The sequence below is a fragment of the Periophthalmus magnuspinnatus genome, chromosome 16 (genome assembly GCF_009829125.3).
Source record: "Periophthalmus magnuspinnatus isolate fPerMag1 chromosome 16, fPerMag1.2.pri, whole genome shotgun sequence".
NCBI classification, from domain to species: domain Eukaryota; kingdom Metazoa; phylum Chordata; class Actinopteri; order Gobiiformes; family Gobiidae; genus Periophthalmus; species Periophthalmus magnuspinnatus.
The window spans coordinates 14608317-14628888 of record NC_047141.1 but is presented as its reverse complement, the minus strand read 5'-3'; the positions used below and the strand labels follow the sequence as shown (position 1 = coordinate 14628888).

The 20572-nt window shown below is 40.1% G+C and overlaps 1 protein-coding gene across 3 annotated transcripts in view; it reads right to left on the bottom strand.

The window, feature by feature from the left end:
* Positions 1-13767, bottom strand: part of cadm4 (cell adhesion molecule 4) — a 339603-nt gene extending 325836 nt beyond the window's left edge. For 2 of the 3 annotated variants that reach the window (XM_033981097.2, XM_033981099.2), the window contains exon 1: positions 13392-13767. In XM_033981097.2, the coding sequence (XP_033836988.1) occupies positions 13392-13464 (73 nt within the window). In that variant the 5' untranslated portion in view covers positions 13465-13767. The remainder of the gene's footprint in view (positions 1-13391) is intronic. The other variant, XM_055227757.1, reaches the window with a different exon arrangement.
* Positions 13768-20572: the final 6805 nt, after the last annotated feature.

Sequence of the window (20572 nt, the reverse complement as noted above, 5' to 3'; positions counted from 1 at the left end):
TCGACATCAGTCATCATATGGGATCAACCTGCTTTTTAATTACCAATGCTTTATGTTTGTTTTTAATTTCCCCCCCATAAGCCCATAAATCGCTTTGCCCCTGCAGCACCACTCCCTTCCATCACTTTGGTAAATAAGCATTCGTTATAATTGCTCATGCTGGCCAGGCCACTGAGAAAACTGAATTCCCTGAAATTACACTTGATGGTTTTAGGGGATGATAAGCAAATATATGAATAGGTAATGGCACGAATGCCATTATTTTAATTATTATTTCTCTGCACTTATCTAATTGGATTTTCTATTGAACCACATGCGTAAAATTACCTCCAGTGGGCTGTGAATTATTGATGTAAACATATGGCCAGGTTACTATTATGCACTGCAGTTATTTTTATATCAGATGGCAAAAAAGAATTGGATAGAGGAAATTAAAATAAATTGTTTAATATGTATAGGACACAGAAAGCTAGATCGCCCTAAAAAGCTAATGTCATATTAGTACCAGTCCCAAACCAGAATATAATTTTGTTTCACCAGGAATGAATCAGTGAATGCAAAAACAAATGTCTACTGAACTACTGAAAGGAGAAGTTAGTTTTCATTTGAGTGTTTGATTTCAATGACTTTTTTTTTTTTTTTTTCAGAAGTTCTTGTCGATTGCAGACTGGAATTGTTGATAGGCTGACAATAAAACCAACTTGCTGACCAAAAGCGTGGACAGAATTGCTGTGATTATTGGGAAGACAGATGGCAGCCATCTTGGCCCTTGGGAAGTGAAGAAATAATCAAGAATGAGAGTGCATTCCCCTACAGCTTTCTTTTATTAGTTTCTTCTGCAATAAAGCATGTTACACTATGTAGTGCTGTGCTGGTGACAGAGCCTTTCCGTGCGCACCACGAGACCTCCAGATTAGACCATCAATACTGCAGACGTACACCAACACGCACACAAATAATGAAAAAAAATCACAAATGCTGAACAATTTTGGAAATCTAATAACATTTTTTCTGACCAATATTGCAACTGTAGTGAGATTTGAACATAACTGCCTTACAAGATTTACCAAAATAACCCAGAGAAATAACAAACGGTAAGGAAGTCCGTGCAGTAACAAAATTTGTGATGTAATATGTCAGTGTAGATTGAATTGGTTTGATCACGTGACCTGCATCGACAATCGAAAAACACAGACATTTTAGCTAACCTACAACAGAAGAAGAGAGAGATAGATCTGATAGAGAATAACATAATAGGAGGCATGACAAGATGATACTTTATGTAGTAAAACATGATGAAATAATGGGATATTTTATTTGCTCCAGAAAACATTGTAACATCATTTAGCAAGCTTTCAATTTGATCTGATTTCAAACTTTTTACCCTACTCACTTCTTCTCAAGCATCGCAGTTCCTCAGTATAGCCCAGCCCGTGGTATTGCCTATTGAACATCAGTTTACCCACAACTGTGCTCGTTTCCTAAGACCTGTTTAAGACATGTTCAGTATGTCAGTGTGTTCTCTCCTTCTTCACTTCAGCAGAGCCAGAGAAGAGAGACGTGCTCCGTCTGCAGCCCGTGATAACATTATTCACCACCAGATGGACACCCTGATAGAGGACATGTGTCAGGCTGTGTTATGGTTGCATATAGGAGAATGGCGGATGCTAGCTCGGAGCTGCCTAAAGGTGAATCAGCAGTTCTGCACTTAAATGGCCTTAAGACGCTAGAGGGAGAATGTGGAACCATGAGGGGATCGGCTGTGGGTGAACTCAAGGTCATGAATGCTTTGGGTGTACTGTAGGGGTTTAAAGGTGCACTATGTAACTTTCCTGATGTGGGGTCTGCCACTATTGAAATGTTATAATAGTTTTGTTTAGAATGTTCCACAGTGTTGCATTAATCTTTAGGGATGGGCGGAATATCTGTTCCAGTACCAATATCGCCAGATGTTGGTCGATTTTTGTGAATACCAGTATTGGCCGATAATGATATTCAATACTAGTATTTTTTCACCACTGCCTCAGTCTCTATGTGCCCAAGTGTCATTCCCAGATTGTCCTCAGTGCATCAGATTTGTCTTTTTGAACAGACTCATCAGTAAAAATGGAAATAGAAGAGCGTTATATAGCTTTATATTTGCACAAACATCAAATAAATTACTTTACATTCCAGAGAACCACATTCTATTATTATTTTTACAAAAGTATAAAGTTATTTTGTGATTTTGACTTCAATTTAAGATACATTTGTGGGCCTTGCTATGGATTTTAATAGCTAAATATTGCTTTTGGTAAATATGGTTTACAGAAGCAGGCCAATCTCTGATATAAGCTCAAAAACTCCATATCGGCCCATCCCTATAAATCTTAATGATGCATTTATTCAATTACAGGTGTTTTATTGCTCAATATTGTTTGAAATACATTAATTCTTACTGTCAGGGCTGAGTGGGGTCACCTCTCCACAGATCAGACCAGTAACTCTATCAGTTTAACTAAATAAATAAATAAATAAATAAATAAATAAATAAATAAATAAATATTATGGAAAATCACAAGACAAAAAAGACCCAATTGAGTTTGGGTCTAGGCCTGGTTTCGTTTTCTTCATCTTTTTTCCTCTAAAGATTCTTTTAATTGCTTTAATCTAAATGTGTTCCAATCATAGGTCTAGATTATTCCTACAATTGGTAAAGCCCTGTTTGAAATGTATGCTAATCTTGTTTTGGACATAGTTTAGTCGTGGTTTATGCATTTATTCATAGTTTTGTGCCGGACAAATTCACTTTTAGTCCTTGGGTCGATCTAGTTAAAGTCAAGGTCACAAGTGCTTGTTTTTTACCAATCCCACCACTCTCAGCAGAGTGGATTTGGCCTGGCTCCTCACCCTTTTTCTCTCAAGAGCAAACGGGCTGTGCTGCTTGACTTTTTTGTTTTGCTCCGCTGAAGGAAGAGCATGAATTGATGACCTTATGAATCTCAAAAGAGTCCGGCAAATCATTGCGGTAAATCTTGCCCCAGCACATTAAACATGTCCGCGGGCTCTTTCTGTCCGATTTTTCCCTTTTACTTTTTCATAACTCTCTTCCCTCTCTCCCTCTTCTTCCTTCCTATTTTGCACTTGAGTGTCTTTGAGAGTGTCCAACTTCGCAGAGAACTGTTTTCATGTTCTACAAATGAATTAGTCCTAATTAATGGTTGTTTACACTTTTTAAATGAAGTGGATTCAAGCTTAATCCTCCGAAGCGCTCTTGTCTTACAGGCCAGGGAGCATCGATAAGGGACTGATGCAGTTTATAGCCATCCAAATATAGGAAAAAAAAGCTATTCCCTCCTTTTTGAAACTTGTTTAAACCATCTTTTGGCCCCAATCCAACAGAGAGCTTGGCCAATTTCTATCTGATATATTGGCAGCTGCTGTTATCTTGTGACTGATAGCGCTTGTGCAAAAGGTAAACAGCAAACAGAACGTGTGGCTCTATGATAATCTAAAGCTTACTAAATATAAAATGTAATAGGATAAGACACTTACTTTATGGAGGAATTATTGCACACAGGGGCTTTATCTATGCCAGACACAGCCACTTATAAGAGATGCATTTTCATAGTTTTCGCAGATAGAGACTCATTGGAGACCTCTCGCATTGTTGTCCGCCTTCTGAAAATCTCCATCTGATTTCCCAGAAGATAGCACATGCTGCTTTGACTGGCAATTTTTCAGCATCCGACAATCTCATCAAAGCAAAGTTATTAACTGAGATGAGAATCAAGAAGCATTCGAAATGGCAGGCGGAAGAATAGCCACGCTCTGAGTGGGAGGTAAACTCTCCATCTCTGAGAGTCTTAAAGATGGTTTGGATAAAAGCAATAGAAAAAAAGTCACTACATTTTACATGGCGAGTTCAGTTGGACCACAAACAATGTCTTAGTTAAGGATTTCTCAGAACAAATCTATAGCAGAGAATAAAACAACTTCATCCACAGCCTTGCTTTGCTTTGATGATGGTATTAACAGATAATGATTAAATTAAATTGAATTGAAATAAAATGTAGAAGATGGTGGTTTGAATAAGCCAAAACTACATACAATTGTGCCAATCCCAAACCTGGACTAACACATTGCTGATTTGTTGATTCTTGCCTCTACACAAAACTAACCTGCTCAGTTCTGGTCTGATGTGTCACAACAGCGAAACAAGCCAAAAACTTTTGTTGAATCCAGTTGAAAAGCACATATATCTTTCCTGTCCAAAATGCTTCCCTCGGCACATTTTTCAAAAATAAAATAATACTTTCTTTTTGTGATTGATGATGCAGTGTCTGCCATTTAACGTTGCAAGAGATCTTATCCTCAATATACCCATTGGACTAATTTGATTACTGACACCATCACTGAGATAAAATTCTCACAGATCCATGGCTAATTTATAATCAAGATGTGAGAAAAATACATATTACAAAATGCAACAACTGACGGTTGGGAGATATGTTAACCTTTAAAACACCACAGTTACTAAGCCTATGTCACTGACTAAACTAATAAAAAACATTCTTGCTGGTACAGAAATTTACTTACTTACATGGACTTCTGTACTTGCTAGGTTGCTACTGTTAATGTCTCTATACTTCATAGAATGAGTGAGCCGTACTTGTTGCTCTTGTTAGCTGTGGGAGCCGGGGTACACCTAAGCAGCACGACCCCATCCATCACATCACGTCTCCTGTACAGTGTGGTCACCTACACCACACTCGCCCTCCTTTTTCTCAGTCTTTATCACACTCTATCACCATCCATCTCTCTGTCTCCTCCACGCCCTTACTCTGTACTTTTAGCTCAGGACCCCACCTCCTTAATCTTAAACTTCCTTCACTCATCCTTTTTTCCACTCTTCTAAATCCGTCATTGGCGCTGAGGGAGGCTTGGGCCTCCGTGACTCTCTTGTCTCTTCCCCCTTCCATTTTCAGAGCTAAGAATCCTACAATCATTCTGTCGTTTGTTGGACTCCCTCTCTAGCTGACTTTCTCCACCCGTTTTCCAGCGCACTGCTTCACTGATCTGTGACGCTACCCAAGGCGCCTCCCCCTCCCCTTCGCCTCTGCTCTTTTATACACTGTGCAGCCAGCCATCTTTCTCCCCGCTGCTCTGCTCTCCTTGGCTCTTCCCCATGACCCTATCAGTCCTGGTCACTCTTCATCAGCTCGCCTCCACTGGACACACAGACCTCCCAGGGGTAAAGGGGAAGCAGTATCTTGTTGGCAGCATCCATGCCACACCATTGACCACTCCAGTTTAAGTCCTTCCTGATCCTTTGGCTCCCCAGGATGAACAGCTCATTACCACTGGAGTAATGAAGTTTCCACTATTTCTTCTCAGCTACATCTGGACAGAATGTGTATTGTTGTTATAGTCTAACCAAAAAGTGAAGCATTGACAAAGATCAAAAGTCATGAGAGAAGAGGATGACTCAGTGTGAAATTACATTATTTTGGGAAAACATTGCAAACTTTCGCAACCCATACCTAATTTATCTGAAATATGGTAGCAGCTTTGTAAAATCAAACTAGATTTTCTGTTACTTTTACTGATTTAAAGTTTCTAGTTTAGATTATAAATTATGTTCAGATCAGATTATTTATGAATACATAGAAAAAATATTACAGGAGACAGTGAGGGGGTAAACTGCATCCAACAAGTTAATCCAATAAGTAAGGACAACACAATAAAATTTCAGGCATTAAGGCACTCAACTGTCTGGGCAAAGTTAGTAAAGCTGCCCTCTGTTCCAATCTGCCCCATAGCGTCTCAGTTAAAACCGGTCACCCTTGGTCAGTTTACCTCCACTGGACACATGAACTTCCCTTGGGCAAACAAACACTAACTTTTCACAGTTTCTCTTCCACTTTGACCATCTAACTTTTGCTTATGTAACTTTTGCACCTTAAGCCCACATCACTCCTTCCCTCTTGTCTAGTCAGTCCCAAGCTTTTCCAGATGGAATGTGTATTATTCTTCAGGCAGACAGAGTACACAGTCTTCAATTTTAGCCACTTGCCCTTTTCGGCTCAATCAGGCTGCCTCTCTCATCCAGTGCTAGCCAGCGAGGGGCTTCATTCTGGTGCCAGGGTGCGGATAATCACCTTGGTAACCAGCGTTAGCAGAGGCCGCTGTCTGGCCACGTTAGCGCTGGACCCTGCGGGAGCTGCTTAAGCAGGTGTCACAGCAGCAAGGGAGGGTGTTAAACAAGCCCTGGGCCGAGCAGGAGGCACAATCGTTTACTTTTTTGGTCATGGAGACTCTGGCACAAATAGCCAAGAATGTTCTCCCCGTGGCTTTTGTGCTTTAATGTGTTTTCTCACTGGGGATGCCCTTTGTGTGTCACTCCACCTCACTGTCCACACTGCAATTGGAGCTCTGACCGGCTTGACGCAAGTACCATCCGCTTCGAGTGAAGAATGTATCAGGCCACACTGTGTCAGGCAATATAAACATCCAATGAGCGGTAGTGGGGTCAGATGAGTTCACGATTTTGTGTGTGTCCAGAAGAAGTGTTTCAACAGCACTTCAGGGAAGATAGCAATGATAATATTTCTGTATACACACTAAAGGTTAAGTTGCATGTGTTCCTTGTGTCTTTTAGTCATGAAACTGACCTGTACTGACACAGCCTGTTTTAGACCATAATGCCTGTTGTTTACCGAGTTCACGCCACAACAAAAGATATATCAACAGGAGGCTGGACCAAGTGGCTTTGAAAAATCTGCCAGCTCAGTGGTCGAAAGGGCATAGCATAAAAAGCTCCATATCCACACCATGCCAGTCCTGTCGCGTGGAGTTAAGCCAACTGGATTGATTGGCGGGCTTCATGTGCCAGCTAATGGAAGACACGTCCTTGGCATCCTACTCAGCATAGAAAAGAGAGAGAGAGAAAAAAACTTCCAACGGGCAAAGTTGGTGAAATGCCAGTTGTTCTCCAAGAGAGAGACACATAAGGACGACATAGATCACCATTATGATAATCACAAGCTGCACTGTCTGGGGAATAGTAATGGGAAGGAGATGAGGTGGCAGCTATAAAGAGTGTTTCGACATTAGTGCTGGCCTGATTGGATTGACAGAAGTTTCGCTAATGGACAATTAAACAAATGGTCAAATGAGATATAGGGTTTAGAGTAGTAATTTTTCTTAGCGTAGCCCCTGCTTAATCATTGTGCCCGCAGGATCTTGTTTGGGCATTAACCTTTTTAAGAACTGGCAAAATAACTGCATGCTATGAATTATAAACAGGCATATAGTATATACAGGTCAGTATCCTTGAAAGAGACCCTATAGTAGCACAATAGAATGTAAAAATACAACTCTCCCTGGACTAGGTCTGCGATGCTGTGGGGCCTTATTGAGATGCAATCATGAACTAGAACAATCCAGAAGAGAAAAAAAAAAAAGGAGCTATGGATCGCTTTGAAGACCGTAGGGCAGATTAGCACATAATTACGGTAAAACACATCACCTACACTAAACGGTGGGGTCCAGTAAAAGTTCGGCTTGTGAATAATAGAGCACTAGAAGCCCACGGGAGGATAAAACCTAGTCTATAAAGGTGTGTAACTCTTAAAAGATATGAGCGGGCCAAGAAGAGACACGGTTTCGTTTATTTTATGCACAGGCAGCTGGTTAGTGGAGATAATGGGACGCAGTGGAAGAAGGCTGTGTAAGGGCTAGTTTGAACCTGCTATTTCAATGCATTTGTGCCGTATCTGATGCAAAGTTACCTGCTAAGAGGCTAAAGAGATGAGAGTCAAAGTCAATATGTTGTTACCTAAATATAATCAATTATTTTAAGACTGGGATTGGCGAAAAGTTGCATTTCTCCAACACTGTTATTTTAAATGTTGACTCTGCTAACTACTATGTCTCGCTATCTCGCCTTCCAATTTGCTACGAACTGAAACTGCCAGTAAATTTGCAAGGGCATTTCAATGATCCGATAGCGAGGACATCTACAAAGAAGCTGGTTTGCAGTCTCACATCTTTGGAAAGAGAAATGTCATAGGCCCTGTCAGATTATTTACTTCTACGTGATCCCAACTGCAAAAGGTGCCAGAAAGCTAGCCAAAAATCCTGTGCTATCAAAACAAAATCCCATCAAAAATCAACTTTGCACTTTCAACCGGTAGATGGCACACCACCAGAAAACTAAAGTAAAGGGAAGGAGAAGTTTTGCTCTACTTAATCATTCTCTGACAAGTTTATTTTAAATAGGGGGTGAAAATCCTCGCAGGCTTGGATCAAAGAATAGCACTTGGCTGGTGGTGAATACTTGTGCTGTGTGTTGGAGAACAAAGGAAGATGCTGAAATAGCATAGTGTGTTTGTACAATGAACTCCGTGATGCAAACTGGCTCTGACATATCAAAATATAATGTTGAGTCTGTACTGGTTAGAGGAGCTATGCAATCTGTGATCTTAAATGTGCACTGTGTTCTGGTGGAGGGTCTGTCACCTGCTTGTTACAATGGAGATGTTAATTCTTCATCTGATCTGAGAAGAGAAGTAGCATTGGACTTGGTTAGTGCTTGAATGCGAGATCTCTGGTAATATCAGGTGGAGCAGTGGCTTTGATGCACATTGCTGTTGTTTCCTTAGGCAAGACACTTCAACCACATTGCTTGATATGAACGCGGCGTGTGAGTGACTGATGGTTGTCGGAGGGGGCGATGGTGCAGATTGGCAACGTTACTTCAGTCAATATACCCCAAGGAAGCTGCGGCTTATCTATCTTCAACAAGTTAAACAGGTGATGCAAGTTACAGGCTTGATCTGTGGAGAGGCGACCCCACTTACAGCAATACAGTCATTTTTGTAGTTTTATTCTCTCTCAATAAAAACACGTTTAATGCCTTATTGTAGAGTATTCCAGAAAATCAATAACATATCAAAAGAGACAGGACAAGACAAGTAGGTGGAAAGGTTACACAGTGCACCTTTAGAAACAATTAACGCTATGTGGGAGGGGTACACGTGCATCTTTGACCACGTAACCATGTGTATATTTTGCGTCTAGAGCCTCTCCCTTCACGGTGATGTTTACATGCCAGACTTTCCTCCCGTGAATCACAGCGACACAGATTTATTCAAGAACTGCTTTGTGCGTGGTGCGTGTGTATTTTTGGCACATACACATACACAACAAGCCTATAATTGGTATTCAAATCTCCTCCCACAAGTCCACGTCCACAACTGCTGCCGTTTTTCACCGCACCAGAGCATCGGCCAAGGTCCAAAACAACGTGTTGGCGAACAAGCTCCAGAACGGATGGGTCTCATCACACAAGCATTGGAATAAACAAATGATGGTGATTTAATGCCCTGCAGTGATAAGGCAGGTGGTAATGGTGGTGTATAGAAAAGGATAAGAGAGGGAAAGGGAACTGATGGAATATGGGTGGTTGAAGTTAGGAGAAAGAGGTGGAGACACAGGCATTACTAACTATATGTGGGGTGCAAGTTCGGCACATCAGCCCACCCCCGCTAAGTCATGCTCGGAGCAAGCCAGCCCACTGAGAAGTAATCCCACATATGTGCAGGTCCCCGAGGCCTGGCCCTCAGACACACTGTGAAGTCGCATTCGCTTTCTTCTTCTGTTTCCAACCCCCTCACTCACATCATCAGCATCCTTGCATCTTTTTATCCTCAAGTGTCTGTGAAGATGTGGGAGTGAATTCATCCTCGAGACATGACTTTTTTTTATTTTATTTTTTTTATTTTGTTTTGGGTAAAAATTAATAAGGTAAATATAATGTATTGTAATGTGGTGGTTGAAGAGGAGGGAGATACTGCATATTATCACAATTGTTGCTTCTGAGATATGAAAAACCAAGGCTGCAAATAAAGACAATTGAAAAATAATGAGTATCTGAGTCTTGTCATCAACATAATTACAAAAAAAGTCAGCCCTCTCCTCTAAAAAATTGTAGATATGGTTTTATGACATGACATTCACCTATATCGTTACCGTGGACATCAAATACTATGCCATTAGGCGAGACACTCATTATTATTATTATTTGTATTTTCTTTTTCGCACCAAACAAAACCTTCAACAAATTATTAATATCATTCAAATTTCAATATCCAAATCAAACCAACTAGCTGAAAGATTTGCTGTGTTTTTGTTAATACATAAAAAGCTTTCAGAAAAATTCCAGTAAAATATCATTTCCAGACATCTGTGTAGACGTGTGAAAATTGAGTGCTGACCTATTGGCGGGTCAGTTGCTTTTTATAGTACAAAAAAATGGACATAACAGACTACCTTTTTAAAAATTCAAACAGGCATACAATTTCACGGCTCTCCTGTCCGCGCGCATCCTTCCTCCTCACATCTGTCCATCTTTGGTGTGTACAAAGACCATGTCTCCCAGCTGTGCCATCTTCACAGCGCCCTCTCGATCCATGTCGTTCGTCTATCCTCCCAATCAATTCTGTCCAACACAATCCGTGCATGATAACAAGCCACCAGCCCCCATCCCCTCCCCTGCTTTTGTCTCCTTATTGTTGTCCTCTAGATTAGCTAAGCCTGTTTGCACACGGACCATGAAAAGCTGGTTTCAGAAATAGACTTGGGTTGTGTTCAAGGGTGTTCCAAAACAAACCACTTTAGGCCTTGTTCACACTGAGTGATATTGTCCGGCTCAGTATGTCGCCTGATGCCTTTATTTGTCTCACAGTTAGATTAAATGAGAATGGACTAACACAATTTCAAAATTTTAATGTATGATAAGAAAACAAATCTTGCAAATAAAATAATATATTGCATGAACAGCTAAGTCAGTTGAGCTTCACTATTAAAAAAGTAAGAGGAACTCCACAGAGAAAATGTGTTTTGGCATCTAATAAGATATGAAATAGCTATGATATTGTTTATTCAAAAGGTTAATAGTGCCAGTGCTATCTTCAATATAAACACAAATTTGGTATAAATTGTAATACTGATTTGTTTATCATCAAATGGAGTCAGAATCCCAAGCACCCTTCACACATTTCTGCGTATCATTCAGACCATATGTTTAATACTATATCTCATTTGCAACTGAATAGGCTCTATAGTCAGTTGGTTGCTTCATTACACACATTTTTTCCTCAGTAATGTTTTCAAAAATAAATGTTTTCTTGTTTATAATACCAAGAACTTCATGAAATTGTTTAATTTGTAAATTGTATCACACAGCAGGACATGAATCAGCTTTGCAGTGCGGTAGAGAAATAGTGCACAACTGTGAGCTGAACTGTGAATACGTTTGATGCCACCTGAGATTTGTTGAAAATTTGAGTCATTATTGTGTTTTAAAAGCTATAGTCATTGGTATTATTTTTACACATTAATGTTTATATATGTTGCTTTGTATGTTATATATGCCTCAATTTGGAAGCTATATAATGGGGGAAATAGATGTGTAATGCTGTGGACTCTCAAAGGACAACAGATGTGCACTAAATTACTTTTCAACCTTAACTTGATTGGGTTAGAGGTGAACATGGTTTGGAGCTGCACAGTTAATCACATGTTCTGAAATGCATTCTTGGGTATATATTTTTAAGTTCATATTTAAGTATTTTCTCAAATATTAATGAGCACTCTGAACAGAATACTACTTTTAAACATAAATTGCAAATCACAATGGTATTATTATTATTATTATTATTATTATTATTATTATTATTTTATTTATTTTTACTTTTTTTATTGTGCAGCCCTACCATGATTTCCCAAGGATTGAAGTTTTTCATGTATGTGTCTTTTTTATGCAACTTCTACCATCCACCAAACACTGAAAGCCTGGTTAGGTTGAACACACCTAACTCTATAACTGTAGATTTGCAGAAAACAAAGCTTACATTTCCTCATCTCTACCCCCTGCCTCCAGCCTCCCCCCGCCGCCCGCCCCCAGTCTCTCCCGGCCCCTGTCAGTGCCTAGATTAATGACGGTGATCAGTGAGCAGCCCCCAGCAGAGGCAGCCTGCAGCTCAGTGCAAAAACCCAGCACTGTAGCCTGCGCCGCGCACTCTCTCCTCTCCTCTATCCTTCCAACCACCTCACAAGTGTATTCTTAAACAGCCACCGGGACACTTCACCAGCTAAGACCAAGATACAAAACGCCTACATGTGCTCTTGCATATAAATCAGCCTGGGCCACTGTTGTTAAGACGACACACGCGCGCGCGCGCTAAGACGCACAAGGGGGAAAGAATCAATACTTGGTGCGATGGGGGTTGGATGAGAGGAGGAGAACCGTGTGTAGAGCAGGCTGTATACAACATCACAGCACAGCAGACCCTGACTGTGACAATAGCCGACCTCAACACTTAACCCCATCCTTGCCCTGGGACGCCTTCTATCAAATCCCTCCCCAGCGTTACATACAAGCGAATCACTGTGCGCTCCCCTCGTTGTCATTCCCTCTACGCACCGGAGCTCTTCTCTGGAATATAACAGCCTTCATTATGACTTTCAAATTCATATACTCTAAACAGATGGCACAAGATTCCACAAGGCTTGAAACTTGCTTGATTGATCCAAGTAGTCATCCCTTAGCAACAGATGCACTTGTTATAGCTAGAGGTGGAGAGCGTGAGTATATTGTACCTGTAAGACGAGTGCCAAGCTTTGTTCCACTAGCGAGGGAAGGATATAGTGAGCACAGGTGCCATTAAAGAGCTTTATAACAGATTGTTATCTGTGACTGTGTCTGATAAGGCAAGGTCTCAAAGGTTTAGTCGCTAGAACTGTAATAGAGATGATTGAACGCGAGTACATAGTTTGAGAATACTGGATACACATTCAGACTTGTACACAAACGCTGCGTAATATGGAAGCCGTCAGCGTAGAGCCTATAGTGGCAATAGTGTGACCCACGTCCTCTCCACTGCGGGCATTTGTTATGAGCGCGCATGTGGAAGCCAAAAGCACCAGGGGAAACGCTTCACAGAATCAGCTAAAGTGATGCTGTCATTGAACCACTCAGAACTGTCAGCCCCCCTTGGCCATTCACTTTTGTTTTGACACGCTGCAGGCTTCTGTTTTGGGGTCTGTCCAGCGCTCCACTTCCGTAAGCATACAATGAATGAGTCACACTAAGTAGCGTTATGGATGTAGTCCAGCTTTGCGCAAAAGGGGACACCAAGATGAATACTGACCACGGGAAGAGGTACAACCCCGCAGTTCTGCTTTGGAAAGTGGCAGAGGTGCACGTGTTATGGCCAAACAAAAGCAAAGCAAAACAGTCCTTTGATGAGCAAACATTTTCACATCCGCACTTCAACTTAAAAACTTGCAACCAAACAGATTCGACTCACTTCTGTAGCATAGAAAAGTGCTTTTGGATTGCTTACCGGTGCGCATCAGACAGGCAACGGTCAAGATGGTCAACGGGACAAGGTAGTTCCACACGTTTGAGAAAGCCATCGTCGCTGCAGCGTATTCCCTCCGCGTTTTGCCGATCTCTTCCTCGGTAAATTCCTCTTCCTCGGAGTAAATCAGAGTGACATGAACCCGCAGGTCCACTCGCCGCCTGCGCCTTCAGCGAGTGTGTGAGTGTGTGTGTGTGTTTGTACAATGCAGGAGACTCGTGTACACTAACGGCGTGTGAACTGTCAAAGCGCTGTGCGACGAGCTCTCCAAAAACGCACTACTGCGCGCACACACACCCACTTTCTCTCTCTCTCTTGCCTCGGAATGTGTGTGTGTGGAAAAAGGGCTTGGAGTCTCGTTGACTTTTGACAATGTAAATATATTTTAAAATGCCGTCAGTGGGGTGGACTAGGCGTGCGTAATGGCCAATGAGAGCGCGCGTAGAGCATGTGGAGGGTTGTGCCGATGTAATGGTGGGCATGGCTTAAGATGAAGGTAAGGGAGCGAGGGAAAGCAGTCAGGGCACCGTGGACAGGTTGTTAAATGAAGTTAAATAATCCTACGATAAATATAATGGATTGAATGAGGTGATTTTTTTTCCCTGACGCAAATAAGCAATGCATTTTAGGGGAGGATGAGTGACACCATGATTAGGATGATGAAAAGGAAGCAGATGTTTTTTTGTTAGAGAGACATAACTGCGCTGATTTATGCCGAGGGAAGGTGAGGGATGCGCAATTGTGCCAGCGAAAAGGCGGCGTTATGAAGTGTTATGATCCACATCTGCCACAAATCAGATAAAATATGAATGGGTTCGGCTCTGGAGACACGGATCATTGGTCATTAGTTTGCATAATGTTGGTTTGGGAGAAAAAAATAAATAAAAAAATAGGCCTAGTTTTTCTGCCTGCACCTGTCCCTGATATCCCTTGGCCACAGACCCATGTGGGGCAGAGTAAGGATTTTGTTAGTAACTGGTTTATACGTACTTTAGAAGTGTAGTATGTTGGTTTGTATTATAGTCCAGACAGAGCCTTACTTATGCCAGTGTTATTTATGCGCAATTCTCCCACCAGCGCATATTGTCCTACTGACCTCGAAGCATTGTATTCTTTTGACATATTGTCGTATTTGTTTAATCACTTTTATAATAAGTGCTGATTCTGAAAAACTTCTCTGCTGTAATTTATGTTGCAGATGAGCTGAGCTGACAGAAACCCCTTGACCTCTTTTAATAAATGTACAGTGAATACATTTTCAACACAAAAGACACAAAATATTGTAATTTGAGAGCACAGCACAGGACTTGGGACAGTCTTTTTAAGCAAGACATAATCCTGCCCCCTGTGTCTTCAGGTGGTACCACTGTAACTATGAGCCCAATGCAGCGTGTAGCCTATGGAGTGTATGTGTTTGGTGTGTGGGGTTGTGAGGACACTGTTAGCTCATCTGCAGAGTGCTCATCAGCAGAGGGCAGACCTGGCTCTCACTGAAGCTAATGGTCCGTTACACAAACTTGTGTTGGTCCGTCCTCGTGTGCCAGCCCTCTCTGCAGTCAGGCCCGATTAGGTCCTACTAAAGCCCTCTTTAACGTCAGTCCCATGCTGTGGGCACAGTTTGCACATAATTGTGTTTTCCAGTCAGAGCACAGAGCTCCATTATGAAAATTGTTTCTCTTTTCACATGTCTTTTTTTACTCTCTAATCTGGTGTTATACAGTCTTAAGGGCAATCCGCTGGACAACTGTGTCTTTGGCGCCTCTCTCAGGTGACAGTGGGAACAGCAGCCTGCTTCCTCAGTCATTCACGAGACTATATATATCGGACCTTGTCTAAAAATGTAAGAAAAGTAACAATGACTGAAATATTATTGGGTTATCACTGTTTCAAAGTGCTTCATCTGGTTTGATGAGGACATTAAAGGTAAGAGTGACCAGTAAGTGTCATATTGTTGTATCCGATGCCACATTTAATGCAGTAATGCTTTAAAACACTGCATGTGGATATATATTTTTACCTAAGTGCTTATACAATTATTCAAGTTATGACTATGATGGAACCATTTTCAACATTTTGGGCCAAGGCTGGTGTAAAATTTGTCCACAGTGATTAGATGGTGACTCAGTGGTCACATCCATGTTTATTGTAATTTGGTGCTCTGAACTGCATTAATTGACCTAACTAAAAATCAGTGACCATATCATAGTGTATGTTTATGTTCAGCACCACCTTCCATCCATCTCTATCCCTACATTCCACCTCCATACTTTCTCATTCTTTCCTGTCACCCTTCCTTTTGAGAGTTTGTCCCTGGGTTTGCAAAGTTGTCGGTGGTGGTGGCAGCAGCTCCTCTCTTGCACCAGATGGGGCATTGTCAGAAAGTAATGAGGGGAGCACACCTGTCTCTCCGGAGATCTTCACTCCTCCATTCTCAGGCGTGCTACAGACAACATATGCAGGGCGGGTACATGGAACCAAGTGACCGTGAAGGCAACAGTGGTGCCGTCAAACTCATTAGAAGCGTGTTCAGAGGAATGCTCCAGTTCTACAGGGACTGGCATTGTTTACACCATGTCAGGAAATGAGACGACTTAGACAAGAAACATGGATTAGGGTACAACATTTAGTGCAGAGGTGGGTAGAGTAGCCAAAGATTCTACTCACGTAAGACTAACGTTACTTCATATAATATTACTCAGGTAGAAGTACAAAGTAGTGGTCCAAGAAAATACTCAAGTAACAGTATAAAAGTATTAGTATCTAGTAAGATGTACTTAAAGAGTAACTGTTGGGCGTGCCATCTGCTTAATACGTTAAAGTTAATATAATTGTAAGGACATCACATAAAACAATGCACAAACCACAAATCACTGAAGCAGTGCAAGAAACACAAATGTTCAAATCATTTCAACATAAAACTTTTGTCACTTGCAGACTTTCTCACAGTGGAAGGTGTCACCAAAACTTTTACGGAAGTAAGAGTACTATTATGGCCATAAAAATGTTACTCAGGTAGTTGTAAAACTGTGCTGCTTGAAAGGTACTCTGAAAATTTTTGCTGTATTGTAGATGTAATTAGAAGCTATTTTCAACCTTATAAATTGGTGTAAAATCAGTGTGCTGCTTTTGGATAGTAATATGTGTATGTGTGTATGGACCATCCACAAAAAATATTGTCACTTCACCTAGACCTTCTAATTCCAAAAATGTTCCAAGACTTTAATTGCCTTACAAATTCATTGACATATATAATCAAACCAGTGGTGAAAATTGGTACTTTGTCAATGTTGAATTCAATTTGCTACAGTTTTGTATGATAAGAGCTAGATGAATGTTTGTTTATTCTGGTCTTTCTGCAGATTTCAAGTGAATAGTGATCTGCATTCCAATGACTCTGATGCTGATAGTTTTTAGCCTTGTGTTTCAGTGTGTTTTCATTCTGTTAAGTTTTATTTAAGAATGTTGTTTGTAAATGCTAAAGGCTGAAATATGCATGACACAAGAGAACAGAACAGAACAGTAAGTGCTGACTCTATTAAGTAAAACAAAACAAGAAAGGGAAAAAAAAGTCACTTTCACATATATGGAACATATTGGACCACCTAAATACCATGTTAGCACTACAGCAGTGAGTTTCTGTTTTTCATATTTTTGTACTGTTACAAGAAACAGAAAGTATTTCATGAAAAAGTCAAGCATGCAAGAACTGCTTTGTTGAAGTGTCTCAAAGCATAAAACAGTCTCTTTCAAATGAAGCTGTGAAAGAAATGTCTGAAAATTCCAGGTCCCAAAAAATAATTTTGATGTAGTTTCAATTTAAAATCAGTGGGGGGTTTTAAAACTGGTCCAAAATCTGCAACTTTCACAGTAAAAACTGAACCAAATTTACAAAAATAATATTGCTTTGCAATGAATTGCTATTTCACTGACCCCTTTTCATTCACACCATTATCAAGTCCAAACTCCCATCTGCTTCTCTAATCTCTAACATTATGTGTTGAATAGACCAGTGGTTCCCAAAGTAGGGTCCTGGGGCCCCTGGGGGGCCTCAGAGCATTGCAGAGGGACCCCCAAAGTTTGTTTACACCAGTGTTGGGCAAGATTCTTAAAAAAGTAATTAGTTATAATTATCTGTTACTTTTCCTTCAAAGTAATTGTGTCAGCAATGGTGTTACTGTGTAATGAAAGTAACTAATTGCCAGATAAAGTAACTAAATTAAATTGCCAAGAAAACAGTCCTCAAAAATCCACCCCAGCGGTTTTTACAGTAAAAACAAGCTCAATTCAGCTTTATTTGGCAAATCACCAAATGTACCAAGAGCCAGCGTTATAAACTATTATCCTCCACAGAGCTCAAACTCATCGAAATGGACTCAACTGTACAGTCATGACAAAACAGAACAAACTACTGTCCTCTTCACACAGCAGACTGTGGCCAAACAGCATTTAACAAACGCACAGATATCAGAACATTACAAACATGTGCACATGACAGCATTTATACACTTGTAAAACCAGACGTGAACCGCCAAACAGATATTAGGTCAGGCACATTTACAGTAAGAAGGTAAACAGAGGGCTGTGTCTACTAACGCTGGCATCTTTTTAGTTTGTTTTCCCATCACAAAAAAAATCACCAAATATGCATGTATACCCATAAAAGCCACTAGAATCTCGTATTTACTCACATGTGTGGAGTGGCACTGCAGACTTTGAGACTGACTGGAATAGACAATATTTAAAGTTGAACTATGAAATATTTCTGGAGCAGGGTCCGCCACCTTCTTGTCTCCATGGAGATGATATAGTTTTCTTGGAATATTCCACAGCATGGCACTAAACTCATAAATCACCATGGAGACAAGGTGACACAACCAGGCCAAGTTATACGTCAGAACAATACACTTTGTTACACTTGAAAAACTGAGTTGAAAAATGTAACTGAAAAATTGTAAAAAAAAAAAAAAAAAAAAAAAAAGCAAGATAGATACATTTAAATCCATACTGTGGAAAATTACAGGTAACGCAATAACATCTTTGTATAGTAGAGTTGTCAAAAAACACACTAATCGATACTAAAACTAGTATCAAAACCAGATACTTATTTGAACAAGTATCAATATTAAAAGGTCACATGAAATGAACTTTCCTGAATAGATTTAGAAGGATCTTGAGCGGTAGGAGAATAAGTATAAGACCAGAGAGATTAGTATACATACACCCATGTGCCACTATTGAACAGACCTGGACAAATGAGGGATTACACAGATATAGTGTGATTTAATGTTGTTGTCTGAATTTTTTATTTTTTTTTCATTACAGTATTCATTAATCTTACAAAAGAAAAGATGACCAGATTTAGCTACTGCTGCTTTCCATCTGCAGTGCCTGGGCAGGTGAACACACGTTAAAAATACACACTTCATTAATATTACATTATAAGACTAGCAATTAACATTAACATTAGCAGTAAAATACAATAAAATGTCACCATATCAAATACATGATGTTTCCTACAGTCCACACAGATGTTAAAACAGAGCAGTGCAAATTAACTAGATTGATTAATTAAAATGCGCTTTTTCAAATTTCTAGTAAAAATTATTAAGATCTAGAGACAATTTCAGACAGTCTGGAGCGGATTTTCCACTGTGTGATGGTTTGAAAAGAAAAAGCCGTTTGAGCCAAGGCCAAGAATCGTTTTGAACTATGTGGACAAAGTGGATCGGGTAGTATGTTCAGGGCAGAGTTTAATACGTGTTTTCAGTAAAGGTGGAGCTGCGTTATTGATCATTTTTAATAGTTTTCTTAGATCTTCAGTAAAATGTCCAAACTGAACATTTTGTATTTACTTAGGATATTACAGTGGTGATAATGAAATCGAGCTCTGTTTCAGACTCTCCACCACGTCATACATCCTCCATTTTAAATACAGCCTTTCACATACTTTCCACCATCATTAATGACTTCCCTTGGTCTCACACCTGCACACCGCACTCGCTTTGTCCACTTCTCCATTTGTTGTCGTAGGAAACCACTGGCCTTGTCCATGAGGCTGAATCAAGGTCAAAACATCATTGTAAACTTGACTTCATTTTGTGCATCCTCTCAACCCCTGGGACAGATCGGCTAATACATTATCTTTCCTTTTCCAAAGACCCTTGAGCTCACAAAAGCTGCTGTGCCTCTTTTCACTCATGGTCGACTCAAAGGGCAGAACTGACTGGCTGTGGTCTGACATTTGGAGTTTAAATTCAACATTGTCCAGTGTTGAGTGTTTTGCTCCTGTTGTTATTTTTATTTTGTTCAGAAAATAGTTGTGGGTACAGTTTTTCTTTTGGGGTTGACCTATGTACTGTGTTGAGTCCAGAGGTGGAAAATAACAGATACTCATTACTCGTTACTGTAATGGAGTACATTTTTAGGGTAATTTTTGTGGTACTTTAAAAAAAAAAAAGAAAAAAAACTATACTTGCAAGTGTAATTATTTGCCTGGGGTCCATAATACACACTTCTTCAATACTTTATAAAAATGTGAGAGGGGTCAGTGGTGATTGGCAGGTGGATTAGCCAATCAGCACACGCCATTCGTATGTAAACAAATATGGCTGCTTATGGGGGAAAATGAAAGAAAAAAAACAAAAAAACACTGCAGATTTCTGTAGACAGGTGACAGGTGACCAATGGGCTCTTTTATTTCACATGCATCACTGAAACAGACAAATCTGATTGCACATGTGTTTGGATTTTGGCTCGAGGCGTTACAAAGAGAGAGGTGACCAGACTGATATCATCTGTATAAAAATGCTAAATCAAAAAATGAAACATCACTAGGGACTTGTAATTGTAATATAATTGTAATAATAGCTAAATGTAATTAGCTACATTTAAAATCATAGCAATTGTTCCTGTTCTGATTGACCAGAGCTCAAAGAATACATGGATTACAGTTTAAAACAACACAATTCAGCTTTAAATGTATTAATTAATCAAGTTGTGTATCAGAGTCTAACATAAATTGCATAAAAAAGTAACTGGTAACTTAAGATTGACTTAAGATTGCGTTCACATTTGACCTTTGTTGGTTGTTTCAGCCCAACGCACCCTTAGAGTAACATTTTTCATTCATATTTTATACTGTTACTCAAGTACACATTTGGCAT